General features: G+C 40.6%; 1 protein-coding gene across 1 annotated transcript in view; it reads left to right on the forward strand.

Moving 5' to 3' along the window:
* Nucleotides 1-15,808, forward strand: part of CMTM4 (CKLF like MARVEL transmembrane domain containing 4) — a 35,132-nt gene that overhangs the window by 12,865 nt on the left and 6,459 nt on the right. Inside the window, exons 2-3 of the mRNA XM_065848243.2 lie at nucleotides 4,430-4,606; nucleotides 15,265-15,363. Of these exons, the coding sequence (XP_065704315.1) occupies nucleotides 4,430-4,606; nucleotides 15,265-15,363 (276 nt within the window). The remainder of the gene's footprint in view (nucleotides 1-4,429; nucleotides 4,607-15,264; nucleotides 15,364-15,808) is intronic.

Genomic DNA, 15,808 nt, shown 5'->3' on the forward strand with positions numbered 1-15,808 from the left:
ATAAGGCTTTCTGTGGTAACTTTTTAGATAAACAGGAAAACTAATTTTTTTTTTTTCGCTTTGTTTTCATTGCAGAACTGTCTTTTTTTATTGTTAGTGCAAAACTGCTTGATTATTTTCTTCAAAAATAAAACACAACGTGTTCTGACAGGAAAAATACACCATTAGCAACCCCCTGAAAGCTCTCTTTTCAGCATTGGTGCCTGTCATAGCACATTTTCTCCATTTTGGGGAAATACAGTGCGTGCCTGTGTTGCCAAGAAAGTGATGTAAATATAAGCCATTTACATAGCCCTAAGGCAGATGATTTCTTCATTAAGGGCCCTTCTCCAGGGGAGTTTACAGGAAAGTTGAGATGAAATCAGTGATGGTAGGAGGCTAATGTGGTAAATTAAAGGACATGGGATCCCAGTGTGGAGGCTCTTTTTCAGGAATTAAATAGCCCTAAATTGTGGTCGCTTCATCCCCTTCCAGTGAGGGGCTCCTTCCCTCTGAATAGAGCCTTTATTTGGGGGTTCGCTGCTGTTCAGTGGAGGTGCAGTAGTCTCACACTGTATGGGAGTTATCTCAGCAGCCCTCAGCGTCCCACCCGATAGAACTGGACAGCAGTTGGCCAGTTTATTTAAGACGAAAAGCAAAAGATATAATTATTGGGAAGTACATCTCCTATTTAATCCTGTTCTTGGGTAATTTTTCTTCTGCCCGTGCACGGTGTGGTGGTGGGAGATGAGGGGTGAAGGGCAGGGGCAGGTTTGCTCTGTCGCGGAGTTGGACCTGCATTGCACGCATTGGGCAGACCCAGACCTTTCCTCGGTTTATGCTGAAGCTCTTGTGTGTTGATCCTGCTTTGTTGACCAGATGCTCGCGTCTCCTTTGTTCAAGAAAACAGTGGCATTGCAGGAAGCCTAGGCTGTCTCTGCATAGACCTGAGCATCCAGTAGAATAAGCAGATGTTTCCAGAGTGACAAAGTTGCGTATCAGCGCAGCATCTACTGTATTTATTTCAAGAAGAGTGCAAGTAGAAGGGATACTAAAAGCGACTGTTAAAAAAAGGAAAGGTAGTAATAGAGTTATACAAATCTTATGATATGGAGGAAATGAGGTGGAACAGAAAACTGTCCAAAGTACTCAGTGCAGAGAAAAACAGATGACAAAGTTTGTTTCATCCATTAGAGGAAACTTTCTCTCTTGCCTCTGCCCGAGAAAGCTGTAGCTGTGTCATTTGTGGGAGGGAGCAGTAATTCTTGTAAGAGGAGATCTCCACCGCATTCGACTTGTTATTTTGCCTCGGTAAACCAATCTGAAAGTTCTGCTTGTGGAAAAACTGGCCAAAACTCATCACCCTAAACCATGAGAAGAGGGATGACTCAAGAGCAAGGGTTGCCTTCTGCGTTGGCTAAATGGCAGTGTATATTTTGTTGGCAGAGACCTATAGTCTGATATGATACTGAGTTTTTTTTGTGTTGGTGGGTTGTGGGTTTTTGGTTTGTGTTTTTAGCTAGTCCTGTAATGGCAGTCATGGGAGACAGACACAGGCCTAGATAGATCCTGTCTCCTGGTTTTCTGAGGTAGCATTGGTGACTTATCTCATAAGAGCAAAGCTTCAGCAGCTGGGGAATGAGCGTTTTGTCTGCTCCAGCTTTGGGTCTCGGTCACTTGGGGCAGCGTGAGTCTTTGCACCCTCAGATGGTGTCTGCATGGAGGCTGCCCAGGAGGGCTGGAGGGTCTTTGTCCTTCCTCCCTCTTCCCGAGACACTGTGTATAGTCAGTGTGGTAAGGCAAGGCACCAGTTTTATCTTGGATGTGTGGTATGGCAGAGGGAAGATGGTAGGAAGCTTTGGAGAAGTGATGTTTGGGGTCTTTGAGCCTTGGTGAGCTGTGTGTTGATCAGCTAATTCAGTAGGCAGTGATGGGGAGGTAGTCAGGCAATGGAGATAAATGTAGGTTAGAAAGGTGTTTTCATTGTAGTTACAGAGCATGAGAGAACAGGAGAAAATGGTTATTGCTAAACCTGCGCTGAAGTCCCTCAGAAAATAAGCTGGGCTAGCTGAGACCAAGCCTGACTTTGAGTCTGTGTGAGTTTGCGATGGGGTGCTCTGGGGGCACGCTTGTGATCACGTCACGCTGCTTTGTGGCCACGTCAATCAAGTGATATTCTGACTGGAAAAATCATAACCTAACTTATATAGCCTGTCTCATAAATAATTTATTTTGTAAATTTAAAAATGCAGAGAAAACGAAACATTTTTCTTACAGTGTTGATACTTTTTTTGTTTTGGTTTGGTTTTGTGTTTTTGTTTTTTAATGAACTTGGTCACTGGCTGAACCATGGCCTTTGGCTGCTTTGGCTCTTGCTGCAGCATTTACACAACGCTTTTAAGTAATGTAGGCGAGTAAGTAATGGGTTTGATTCTGTCATGTATTTCACTTTCATTTCATGTGTTCAGAGTAGTTAGCTTTATTATCATTAGAAACGAAATCGGATTCATTTCTGAGTGGAATGTCCGGTGAAAGCAGCACTAGTGTGTGTTTTATAGAAGATTCACATCACTTGTAGTTAATTGGAAAGAGGCTTCTGGCAAGTTTGTAAATGTGTAGGAGGACAAGATTACCCTGATGTTTCAAAGAGAAAATATGTTGTGTTAAAGACTGAGATTTTTATTGTGCTTATGCAAACGGAAGTTTCAGTGGGAGGATAGCTTTTTCTGATGCGGTGATTAATTCAGATCTCATTTTTTGTTATAGCATTCATTGTGAGACAAAGAATGGGCAGTTAACAAGGAAGTATTATCTGTAGCACTAGAAGGGTGAAAGGAGTTTTTATTGCAAGAAGAATAGTAACACATTTAGTTGGAATCTTCCTTGAAGTACAAAAGTTTTACGAATAAATTGTATGCATGGGAATGTTCTCCTTTCCCTGTATCCCCCACCAACCAGTGTTCAGGTGTCCCAATGTCCCAATGTGTCCCAGTGTTGATAACGCTCCTGTTAATAGTCAGCTGTTGTGAATGTTTCCAAAACGCAGCCTCCAGTTTGTGACCAGAGTCTCTATCGTGAACTGAAGCAATTGAGGTTTCCCCCAACCTTTCTGATAAACATGTCAATAGACTTGGGCTGCCACAGCCCAGACAAGTGCTGGACGGTCATGCCCTATGTCTCACTTGAACTGGTTTGCGTTAAGTCAAACCTAAGTGTACACAACTAATACTTTTCTTACAAGGGTGCACTACAGGGAGATGTATTTTATAATTTCTTAAGGGCTAAAATGAAGTCTTAAGGTACAATTGCTCTGAAGATTGTTAAATATTAATTCTGCAAAATTAATTATGCAAAAAAAGTGAATTCTTTCTGAAAAATATAAGTGAGTGGGTAGGGGGGTTGTTGTCTTGAAAACCAAAGCAAACCACTCCTAGGGCCTTGCTTGCTTGCCATGGAAAATTAAAAACCAAACAACATACGAATAAACGAAGAGCAGAAGAAAACCATCCATGCAACTGTTTTCCTTTTACCAGTTGTACACCGGCATTTGTCACTTGTATACTTTGTGGTGTCTGATGGTATCCAAGTGGCAGCTATCAGTGCGAGCTAATGTTGATGTGTGGTTTTTATGTATTTTAGTTTTGTCCATTGGGCAGATTTTTTGTTTTAAATTATAGTGAGTTTCACTGTTTAAATAGTAAATTTAACTCTCATCTGGCAAAAGTCTGCGTTTGTGTGAACTCTACCAAGACATCTTCTGCATTTGGTGTGACTAACCATTATCCCAGTTCGATGTATGGATTTGCAGCACCAGGAGTTTTTCCTTCATCTATTAGCTGCTTGTTTTAATGTATTATAAGAGAACTATAAAATGTTTTTATTTGAAATATAGCGTATTGATGATTAAAAGCATGGAAAGGCAGGTATTTTTGGATGCTGGTAGAGATCTTGAATCTATTCTGTGTTGGTTTAGATAGCAAGTTGATAGTGAATTTTTCAATAATAGCTTTATTGAAATGTCTTTCATAATCACACTGTTGCTATTATGTAATCGAACTTGAGGTTGGCCGAATAAACAAATGCATTCCACCTTCAAGTTTTGGAATAGCATATCATGACAGAAAAATGGAATAAAATGTCTGAGGTGCCATTTGCACGTTAAGCCAGTGGCGTGAAGGGGTTTCATGCTTTTTTGGGTGTCTCAGTCATTTTGATGTTAGGCTCCTTGTAATTTTGCTAAAATATGCTTTGTTGAACAGGAGATATCCAGAAAGTCTTGCATTAATTTGCTTTTGTTTTTGCTCTTTAGACAGTGCCCTGTTATAAACTAAAATCACACATTCCTGAGTGTAAACTGATCATGTTCCCAATGGAAATTTCAGGAATACTTGTGGCTACTTTCAAAATGTGGAAATCTATTTATATTTTTTCCCCTTGTTTTTCTTCCTAGGTTTTGGCACTGATTGCGTTCATCTGCATAGAGACCATCATGGAATGCTCCCCTTGCGAAGGCCTTTATTTCTTCGAGTTTGTGAGCTGCAGTGCATTAGTGGTTACCGGAGTTCTGTTGCTTATGTTCAGTCTAAATCTTCACACAAGAATACCGCAGATCAACTGGAATCTTACTGTAAGTTCATACAAATCCTCGCTCTGTTAAAAATAGCTGCAAGTCTGTTTTTAAGTTTGGTCTTTGAACTGTACTTTCTAGTCTTGTTTAAGATTGCGTGCGGGTGTTCTCTGTGCTGAGTAAAGTATACAGTTTACTTACATTTATTTTTGAATACTAACAGCAGAATGGGCTTTGAAAAGTAGCAAGATTAAACAACATTAAATAGAATTAAAGTTGTCTTCTAGTAGATTCTCTTTGGAAGGAAGGAACTTCCTGCTAATGGCAGCAATTGCTGTTTGTGGATGAAGTGGATAAAAATGCAGCCTGTAGTTATTTAACTTTGACAGATGCTGTTTGTACAGTAGCCCGTTGTTTTCTCTTAAGCTGTTTCTTATATTAGGACAGCCATGCTACGTATATTTTCTTATACAGATTAACGCAATCATTGGGCAGCAGTGTAAAAAGTTATGTGCTGTCTGTGAAATTCAGGTGTTTTGAATTGCTTACACACATAGCTATTAAACATTGACTGGCGATGCTTGATGTATTCTCAAATATGAGGCGTTTTAGGGAACTGCTGGCAGTGCACATTCCTTTTGTCCAAGTCTCTATTTCCATCCTGCACTATGAGTTAAACTTTCAGATTGGGTTGCATAAACACAGGTCACAAAATCAGCGTTAGTCACTCTAGCAAAAGGTCTGTCGAGATTTATATTAACTTCTTGGGACAGTATAGATATATATGTGTCTACATTCTGTTTTAGCTTATAACAGTAATTTTGTAAGTAGTGCTGGAGACCAGTCCCAGAGGTTTTTTAGGCTTCTGTGTGGTTTTTAAAAGCTTCCTTTAAATGTAATTTATGTCGTAATTTGTACGTTTGCAGTAACAGCTTAGAAGCCTAAATGACTAAAATGAGACTGGGATGTGGAATTAGATGATCCTGTGTATGCTGGGGATGCTTGATTTATTGAGGAACTCTTCCTGAGAGTACTCAGTAGATAGATTAGATGGACCATCAGCTGCGACTGGTACCTGTGCATGGAGGAGATCCAGGAGCCTTGCGAAACAAAACCAGTGGAACCACCGGAGTATTTCTAGGTTGTCTTGCCTTTGCTTCTTTTGTCTTTGTTCTGCCAGTATTGTTGCCACTTGTCTTTGCTGAAAAGTGGCAACAGCAGAGAGAAGGTAGTCTCTGTTTCTGTTGCCAGCCTAGTTGTTTAATGAGCATCACAACAGCCTGACAGCTCATAACAGCAATTGAAGACCATCTTTTTATACCACACAGTTCTATACCTGCTAGTAGGATGTACAAGAGCATGGTAGCAACTGTGTGTAAGTGCATCAGTGTCACATAAAATACATGATGGTTTTGCTGGTGTGGTGCAAGTGCTTTCACAGTGAATACGAGATCTAGCCTATGTTCAAAGAAGTTTGACCAGGACGTTTTATCAGGAGACCACCGAGTGGTTGTGTGGTGACCGTGGCTGAGCTGAAGTTGTCTCTGGAAGAGTCAGTTTAATGATTTTGCATACCCTTGTTTCTGTATACCTGTGCCTTTCGTTCTGTTGTTAAGCGCTGTGGCACACTTTTACTGCCTGCCAGAACACTTTGACAGTATGTTGAACATACGTAAGTACAGAAGCTGAACTGCAGATCTCTGCCTTTCCCCAAGTAATGCCGTGGTTGTCAGTGTGTAGCTGGTAGATCCTTTCAGCCACTCCGACCTCCTATGGTATTTGGGTGACAAGGGTGGTTGCTTTGAGTGCAGCATTACTTGTCTCTGCATAGCACTCTGCTAGAGATCTTTACAGAAAAGAGGGCTTAAAAATCCAACCAGTTGTGGTGTAGGGGTTTTTTTGTTTGCTTTTTTAAAAACAAGTTAAGTATTTTGGGTTTTAGGGCAATGGCCACACTCTTAACCCCCCACCTAAATGGCATGGAGCAATGACATGGTTGGAGTTCAACCTGAAGGGCCAATGAAATACACTGCAAATGCTTATACCAAACATCTCTAACATTAGTGAGAACTGGAAGCTTCTGACTTCCATTAACCGAGACCTTCCTTCTTCCTAGTGTTGCTTATTGACTTTAGCAATCATTAGTTTGATAGGACTGGTAGTCTGAGAGCAGCACGGGAGCATCTTCATTATTCAGATATAGCTGTGTCTGCTGGTGCACCTACGGAGTGGGGGATCGAAGCCTGCTGATAGAACACCTCTGGGAGACTACTACAGCAAAGTTAGGAGGAAATGTAAGGATGTAGAGTTATGGCTGAATGTGGTTGTTTTGGCTTATTTTGGCATTTTATTCTTCAGTTTAGATATGTATTCAAACATTATTTAGTACTTTCTTGTGTTTTAATGGCTATTTTGCAGCCTCTCTATATGACAGTTATCACAGGAGCTGCTTTCTGGCAGCAGTTTCACACTCCTGAATGCTTTAGGATTACTCCTGGTCATGTATAAGTTCATTGGTATACATGCTTTAAAAAAAATATATATATGACTTTATAATGGGTATTTTCCTTGCAAAAAGTCTCAAACTTTGCTGTTTAGAAGCTGTGTGAGGAGAAGAGGCGGTTGAGTGCTTGGAAGAATTTAACAGTCTTAAATTTAGGAAGAATTCTTCCTTTAAACACAGCATTCAGACTTCTTAGGAAGCATTTGAGACCATTTGCTTTCAAATGATCGTGCCTATTAGAAAGTACCAGACCAGCAACTGCTATTGTCCAACACAGGATTGTTTCCTTTAGTACTTTATTAAAATTAAATTTCTTTCTAATGTGTTGTGGATATTGGCTGATGTCCACTGTCCCCAGTTGGAATGAAAACGTGGATCAGTATATACTAGCATATACTAGTATATACATATGCAAATGTACAGTTTATTAAATACATATTTTTAGCCATTTAGGAAAAAGGGCTTTGTTTTGATCCTAATTAGAAACTTGGCAACCATTTTCACATTTTCCTGAGGTAAACCTGGAAGAAACATGGAGCTGGTGAGGCAGGAAAGAAGCTTGCTTGCATGTTTTGGAAAGGGGCAGATCAGTTGTAAGATGAAAGAGCAGTCACTTGTCTGTGTTGCGCAGCACTATCAATATTATGCAAAAATGCAAAAGCTGGGAAAGATGTCAGTGGAAATTTCCATTTCCTTTATGCTTCGCAGCTCAAAGGGAGCCTGTTCTGCAAGGAGACCAGCAAGTGGCACAGGGGGATCCCTGCTTAACTGAGGAGCTGCTGCTTGGAAATGTTGGTTTTCAGAGTTAACTAAGAACTGAATGGTTGCTATAATTTTGTGTTTGGCTAACTTATAGTTTTTTTTCCTTAAATTAATTTTTTGAATCTAATGTGATCTACTGAGAGAGCTTAAGATCTTGCAGCCAAACTGTGGATGAGCTGGCTCTCTAGAAGCAGAGGTGGGGTAGGAAAGGTAACAGAAGCCTTTTGTCATTCACGCCAGTGCTTGGGTGCTTGGGTGAACTGGCATGTGGTTTGCCAGGCTTTCCGACTGTCACTGCAGAGTTGGATCCACTGATACTGCTGTACCTGTTTCTCAGGGCAGAGAACTGAGATGGCTTGGGGAGGGGGAAAAGTGACGGCCAATAGCTGAGAATACTGGAATTTGATAGCGTCTCTTGGATGAAAGTTGGTGTGATGTGAGAAATCAGAGTCGTTACAGATGTAAATCATTGCTTAATCTACCGGTGGAATGGACTGTTCATGTCTGTGTGTAGGGGGAAAAAATCCTCCAATAGATCTTGACTGCTGATTTTTATTTCATTTTTAAGCATGAACTGGACCTCTGGTAGTGTATTTGCTGTGTGTGCAGTTCCGAATATAGTGCTTTTCAGCCTAGAGCAGCTTCCAAGACAAGACACAGAACTGAGCGCAGCACAACTAATGAGAGTTCAGCCGGGCTCGTTAGCCTGGGTTCGGTCCCAGGGAAGTGGGGCTGCAGGGAGCAGAGCCAGCGGTCAGGTGTGGCTCTGAGCACGTCCCGCAGCCCTTGTGTTTTGTGCTGCCCGAACGCTTGTTTCATCAGCTTTGCAGGGATGGGGTTTTATCAGTTGTTAGAGAGATGAAGCTTTGTGTGCGAGCAGCTGACACTGAACTGGCTGGCAGAAAATCTGATGTGGTGCCAGAATGTCAAACTGTCTTATGCCAACCCTGGCTCTGAAGAGCGTGATTACAGAACTGCAGTTCAAAGGCCTTCAGGGGGCAATCTTATTTTTCTTTTATTTTTTTTTCTTTTCTTTTTTCTTTATTTTTTAGTTTTTTCCCTGCTCTGTTTTGAAAAAAACATCTTGCTTTTTCTTTGGCTTGCAAAGCTCTTGAATGAGAAATAAAATAATCCTTCACTTTTGTGTTTACTGCTGTCAAAACAGCAATACCTATTAGGGATAAAAATGAATATTTTACAAATTAAAAAAAAATTGTCAGAATTAATTTCCACCGGGTGAGTGCTGTTTGTGGACAGTTCTCATTTGGTAGAGCACGGTATAAACAATTACACATTATTCCTATGAACTGCAAACACACATTTTAAATACAAGAAATATGACATGGTTTGGTAGCTGTTGCTAGTAAGGACAGTTGCTTTGTGATGACTGCTGGTCGTGTCTGTGCAGGACCGCTATTGGGAAAACACACAGGGAAAGCAGTGAGGAGCAGCTGAGAAAGAACTGAGAGAGAATAGGCAGGTAATCATCAAAAAACCAAAATGAAATGAGGCTTGTGGAAGCATTCGTTCAGGAGCTTCACTACATCTAACAGACCTTGTATTCCAGCTCAAAAGTAGTTAGAAATGAGGATAAAATAATATGAATCTTGGTTTTGAGGCCGCTACTTCCACTTCTTCAAAATCATAGCTTGTCCCTGACCTTTCAGAGAGTTGGCTGAGGCTTTTGAAAGTCACAGGTGTTAATTCAGGGTGGGTTTTTTTACATAGTTTGGCTTGAGATGCTGTAAGTAGAACTGATTTACAGCAATGCCAGACAGCTGGGGCCGGATCGAAGCTCCTGTTCAGGAGCACGTGCAGGCGAATGCCCGAGCCCTTTGGGGGCTGTCGGGTGTGACGAGGGACCCGCGGGGACCGTCAGCCCCGCGCTATGAGACGGGCACTCGGGTGTCTCTGCACAGCGTAATCCAGCCCTCTGGTCACTGACAGATTGCTGGAATCATCAGTCATGAGCTGTTCCACCGGGGGAAGCGATGCTGATATAAATCTTGGGGTAGCAGAATATAGTGTTTGAATAAGGCTCCTGTACGTGTGTGAGCCTAAATAAATAAGAAAAAGAGGTGGAATTCAGTGCTTATATAGTTAATTCTGTTCCTTCTACCTGTGATTTATTTTTGAGAAACCATGTTTCCATTTTTAATTGTGGTGCAAAATGCTGATACAATGTTTAATAGTATGATTGTAGGGTAAAATTATGGGAGTTTGAGCAGCGTACTTGTCTTAGAGGACTAACCGCTGTGTTTGTAAAATTCAAATTGATAGCTTCATGTAGAAACAAGGGAAGAAGTTCCCAAAGCTTGCAAGTGAAGTACTGGTTGGAGGAAAAATTAGAGACAATGTACCAAAAAAAGGCAGATAAAACCAAACCAACAAAAACCCAATAACCACACTTCCCCTCCCTTCCCCTGCCAACTGGAAAACAAGCTGCCAAAACCCAGGCAGCCGAAAGGAATCCTTACTTCGAGCTCTCTCTTTTGTGGAAAATAACCTGGACGACAGCAGGCCATTAACTTCTGTCACTTTTTATGACAAAGTCAAGCTGTTGAAATGTGCAGGCTTCTTTTCCAGATTACATTAGTTTAGCTACTTAAAACTCCATTTAAATGGAAACTCTTGGATTTCAGAAAGCAAATGACAAAAGCAACCACCAGTTTAAACGTCATATTTCTGTTTATATAAACTACAACTGCAAGATGGTACTGTCTCCCTTTTAAATAGTACCTGGTCATTTGTGCGGTCTCTTCCTTCGCCACAAAATATGGGATAAAAAGGCAGAGTGTGTGTGTTGATTGAATGTCTCTTAAGAACTTGGATGTGTGAAGTCATGGAGAGAGGGATGGGTAAAGCCCTGTGGATGTTCCTGACGCGCCTCTGGGCGTCTGAGCCGCCTCCTGGTAATGCGCAAACAGGAGGATGTAACGGCAGCTTTGGAAGCTGGTGTCCCTTGCAGCTTTCAGGGGTCTCTTCATGGGAGTTTTCAGGCCTGTTAGCAGAGTTCATAGCACCAGTTCAGCTTGTCTGCCCTCATTAATCCAGGAACCACACCTGCCCAGACCCTTGAAAATGAAAGACTGTAGGATGCTGTCCACTTTTATAGAGTTTCCAGCCTCTACAGCAGAATGAGCAGAACAAAAGCCTCACCCTGTTTTAGTATAAAATGCTGTCTTGGCGTAAACCCATCTTCCTCCACAAGTTAAGATTCCTCTTCTGCCTCTTCAGAGTGGGCGGATGGCTGGGGATGGCAGTAGGAAAGCGTGTCCTTGGATACTCTCCTTTGGACTAATAGGAGCACTGGTGACTGATCAGGGTGACTTGAGCACAACTAGCAAGTGACAAGAAGTCATTTTAAATCCTTTTGGGAAGGAAAAAGGGAGCAGCAGCAGTCTAGAGTGGATTTGATTCAGCTCATAGATTTTATTCTCTGTTATGGATGGCAGTTTGTACAGTATTTTATGGCACAGCATACTGTCTCATGAGGTTGCTGTAATTTCAGCAGAAATTCTTCTATCTGTGTGATGTGGTTTTTACTTTGTCTATAAATATAATAGCAAGAACTTCAGCTCCATCATGGCCAGATTTGAAACGGCTCATCTTTTTTCAATTAGTTTATTCTTTTTATTGCCACGATTATTCATTTTCTCTTACGTGGAAAGAAGTAACATTACTTTAGGGAGTGTCCTTTACTTCTTGAATTCTTGCTGTAATTAATTCCCTTTTGCTTCTGCTCTTTGTCCAAAACCATTGTGTTTTGTTTTGCCTTTTTGTTTTCTTATATTTCTGCTCTAAGTAGTAAGTACCAAATTTTGGATTAAAAACAAACCTCTACTGATACTTCCATCTGTGATGTTACCATTATATATTGATATATATATATTATATATGTAATATAATATAACATATATATATATTTAATTGTATGAGTGTGACTCAAGTATTAATCACCTTAAAAAGTTTTGACCTAAACAGGAAGAATGGATTTGGAGAAACAAATAAATTGGAACCTCAAGATGGAATCAGTTCTTTAGATTTGAATTGTTGGATTATTTGCAAGGATAAATTTGATATTTTTTGTAAGGAGAACAATGAAATAAAATGCCAGTGATGACGACAAAGTTTCTAACGTATCTTTGGTTTCCTGGAAAAATGATGACCAAGGCAATAGTAGTCTAATTTCAGCAATATTTCAGACTTCTTACAAGAAGCCTTCCAGTCAATATGAAGCATGGAGACAGGTGACAATGTCCATCATGGTGTGGAGAGGTTTCGCTGTCTTGCTTGTAATATTCTCCTTTGGCAAGATAATCAGGGCAGCAGATTCAAACAGACAGAGGTCAGCAAGATTAACTAATAAGCACATCTGAGCCCATAAATCGTAGAGCATTGTGGGTCATCCATTTAGTGTTTTAGTATGGCACTAAGGAAGAAGAGAATGTATGTCTGAAAAAAAACATAATCTGGATTATAAGAAGCGAAAAAGTGGAATATTAAGGACATTTTTGGCTGTTTGTTCTGGTGGTTGCCTCCCTTACAGTTAAATTTACTTCATGTTGAATATGACTTTGGTCTTAACTTTGCAGCTGTTAATTTTGTTCTGTTATTAATTTTTTTTGTGATTTTTTTCTGTGTTAACCTTTCAAAGCGCTACTGTGTTTTGATTATTGGAACACTGGAGTCTTCATGTACACAGCTCAATCTTTTTAATACTCAAAGCAGTTTAGGTTCTTTGATTCATACTGTGAGAAATTTCCTCCTCCTTTCAAATAACTTCTGTGGCTCTTCTCTGTACCTTGTCCAATTTTCAACTTACTTTTAAAAATGTGGCTACCGGAACAGGATGCAGCATTCCAGTATCCCTTGCACAGGTAAGATTACCACCTTACACCTATTCTGTCCGTATGTCCAAAGGAATGTATAATTGCTTTTTCGCCCCCCCCTTTTTTTTTTTGTCATGGCATCACATCTCGAGATGCTTCCCTACTGCAATTACCATGTTCTTCAGAGTTATTTCTTCTAGGATTTTATTTCCATTCTGTAGGTCATTCCTATAGGTGGCAAATTTACTCCGGTAATAAAATACACAACTTGACCTTGGGTTGAACTAAATTTTTAATTTTTTTTCTTTAAATTATTCAAGCACATAGCTGCCAAATGTACTCTGGTAGTGAAATATACAGCTTGACCTCAGGTTGAACTAAATTTTTAAAATTTTTTACTTAAATTATTCAAGAACATAGCTGCCCTCTCCTCAGTATTTAGTTTCAGCATCCTTGGTGTGGTATCTGTTGTCATATATAGTGACATTTCCCCTTTGGTGTGGAAAGGTTTGTGCCGACGAGAACCGCAGCCCTTGTTGCAACCCCAGAAGGCACAGTTCAAGCCACTAAACTCAAAGCTGGAGAGGAGGATACTTGGAGAACTTGTGAAATGCCGTGTATTTTCTAGTATCTCTATTATCTCAGCAAAGTAAACAGTTATAATATTAAAACTGCAATAACTATTTCATAAAATTCCAATTTTGTTTGATGCCGTAAGTACCAGTAAGATTGAATAGAGATGAAGAAGTGTATCTCTGACGATGCACTAGCAGGTGGAAAGATGGTAGGAGATTCTGAAACCTGCAGCTTGCTTTTGTTTCCTCAGTATTTGGTAAGACCGTTTGAGCCTTACGAAGCTCATGAAATGTGAACATGTGGGTGGAAATAGCAATGAGCAATGGAAACCTCTCAGATTTCTTACGAAACTCCGTTTAGATGAGCATCGGGCCGCAGTGCTAAGTCATAGAGTTTATCCCCAGCTATGCTGCGTGTTGACAACCGGCTGTTGGTGAGTCAGGACCCCCAAAACACAGGTAGTTTTCCCTGTGAATAACGAAGCACCCGAAACTTTCAGTTTTTACAATTGCTGTCTAAAGCATTCTCCAATCACGGCTAGACAAACAGGTGATTTGGGGGTGGCTGGATGACAATGGTCTTTTCCAAGTCTTTGTGCTGTGTAGCTGGAACAGAGTCATGGGATTCATACCCAGGGAATAACTTTAAATTCATGTCTTCAGTTTTCTAAACCTAAATTCCTACAGCGCTTTGCAAGATGATCCTGACAATGAAGGAAGTGTAGTAAGTGGAGGAGCAGGAACAGGCAGTGAGCTTGTGAAAGAAGAGGGTCAAGTAAAACTAATTTGTCCTTCAATTCTAATTAGAGAGTGGTGCTGGGATTCTTTTTCTATGGTGGCAGTCGACATGTTCAGTACGCTTTTTTCTTCTTCTTTTTCTCCCCTCTCTTTAACTCAGGACTGAGTCGCACACCAAACTTGTATGCAGGTTTTCTCCTGTCCCTTTTGGCTGTGACAGTATTTGCTTCTCACTGATTTCGTGTTCCTTCAGGATATTTGTGCTGAGCTGCCATTCCCTGACTCCTCTTCACCTCTCCTTGCTCCCTGACCTCAGCTGTTTGTTCATTTATTGCGATAGTCTGTTATTTCCTGCGTCTCTGTAGGGTGCATACAGTGCAGTACACATATGTATCGAATGCTTTAAAAGAATCATCAAAGATGCCACAAATAACATACTGAACAGCTAGTCCCTAATGAATCTTGCACTTTATTTCTTCCATTCAAGTCCCAACTCTTTTTTTTCCCCTTGAGTCTGCTCAGGTATTCTTTTATTGACATAATTGTGCTAATAGCTGACATTCAGAATTCTTTCTTACCTTACGTTAATGACCCTGCTTTATTGAAGGCATGGCAGCATAGTCTGAAGGCTGAGTGACATATGTGGCATATGTATAACTGAATTGCATGTTGCCTGTCATTTTTCTGTGCTTGGAGCAAAGCAGGAATTTTCCCTACACTGAGGTGCTCCTGGGGTGCCGCTGTGCGTATGTTCTAAAATGCCCGCTTGAAACATCCATTTTATGCAATAAGTGTGTAAGTAAATAAATAAATCTCTGTGTTCTCGCAATACAGGCAGCTGGTACTCATAGAAATAGCATAGGACATGCAGTTTTCTGCAATAAAGGCCTCAAAGAACTTGTAGGACAGTGCGTGGAGCACCGTTGTGATGTGAAGGAGAACAAGGGGTTCCTGAAGCGCTAAAGCTGGATATTCAGGTTACTTTGGTGTGAGCTGAGGTAGAGCTTTGCTCATTGTTTATGCTGACAGTACGTTTCTCATAAACCCAGCAGAAAGGGAGGTGATGCATCCAGAACCTGTGCTGGGGCTTCACGTGTACGTGCTGTTTGACTCCAGGTCACAGACTGATGTGCACACGTGCTACGTTTCCTGTGTAACAATCTTTGCCTTCTTTTGGATAAGCGATAAACTGCATAGAATGTGGGGATGTGTTACTGTAGTTCTTGTTCGACACTTCTATTTCATCACTTCTAATAAAAGCAAGCAAAGAATCATTGTTTAGTAATGCTAATGAATTTATTTTTTTAGGATCTGGTCAACACTGGACTCAGCACTTTCTTCTTTTTCATTGCCTCTGTAGTACTTGCTGCTTTAAACCATAAAACTGGAGCAGAAATTGCTGCTGTGGTAAGAATTTGAACTTCTTTGTATATGACACTTATCTTCTATTAAAACTAAGAGTAACTTTTCCCTCATGTTCAATGAATACTCCTGTTGCCTTTGCCGTCTCAATTTACTTGTAATTTTATGGCCGGCTATAAGCTAATTTTCATTTAAGAATATTGGCATCCTTTGGGTTGTTTGTCTTAAGGCTTGAGGGAAGAACAAACAAAAATGACTCACAGAGAACACTTTCAGCAGCTGAACTTGCCTTGCTTCTTTCTCTATAGCTAGTTTAGGTGATAATGCTCTGTATTGCAAGTCTATGGAAAAGATAGAGCCAAAAATTCACAAGCAATTACAGCTGCTTATACAGGAAGAACTGCAGATGAGCTCCTTCTCCAGGCTGATGTCTGGACTGGTTCTCTTGTCATTCATTCACTACCATGTGCACCCTGAGGAGTGAACTGTT

The sequence above is a fragment of the Patagioenas fasciata genome, chromosome 13 (assembly GCF_037038585.1).
Source record: "Patagioenas fasciata isolate bPatFas1 chromosome 13, bPatFas1.hap1, whole genome shotgun sequence".
Classification (NCBI taxonomy): domain Eukaryota; kingdom Metazoa; phylum Chordata; class Aves; order Columbiformes; family Columbidae; genus Patagioenas; species Patagioenas fasciata.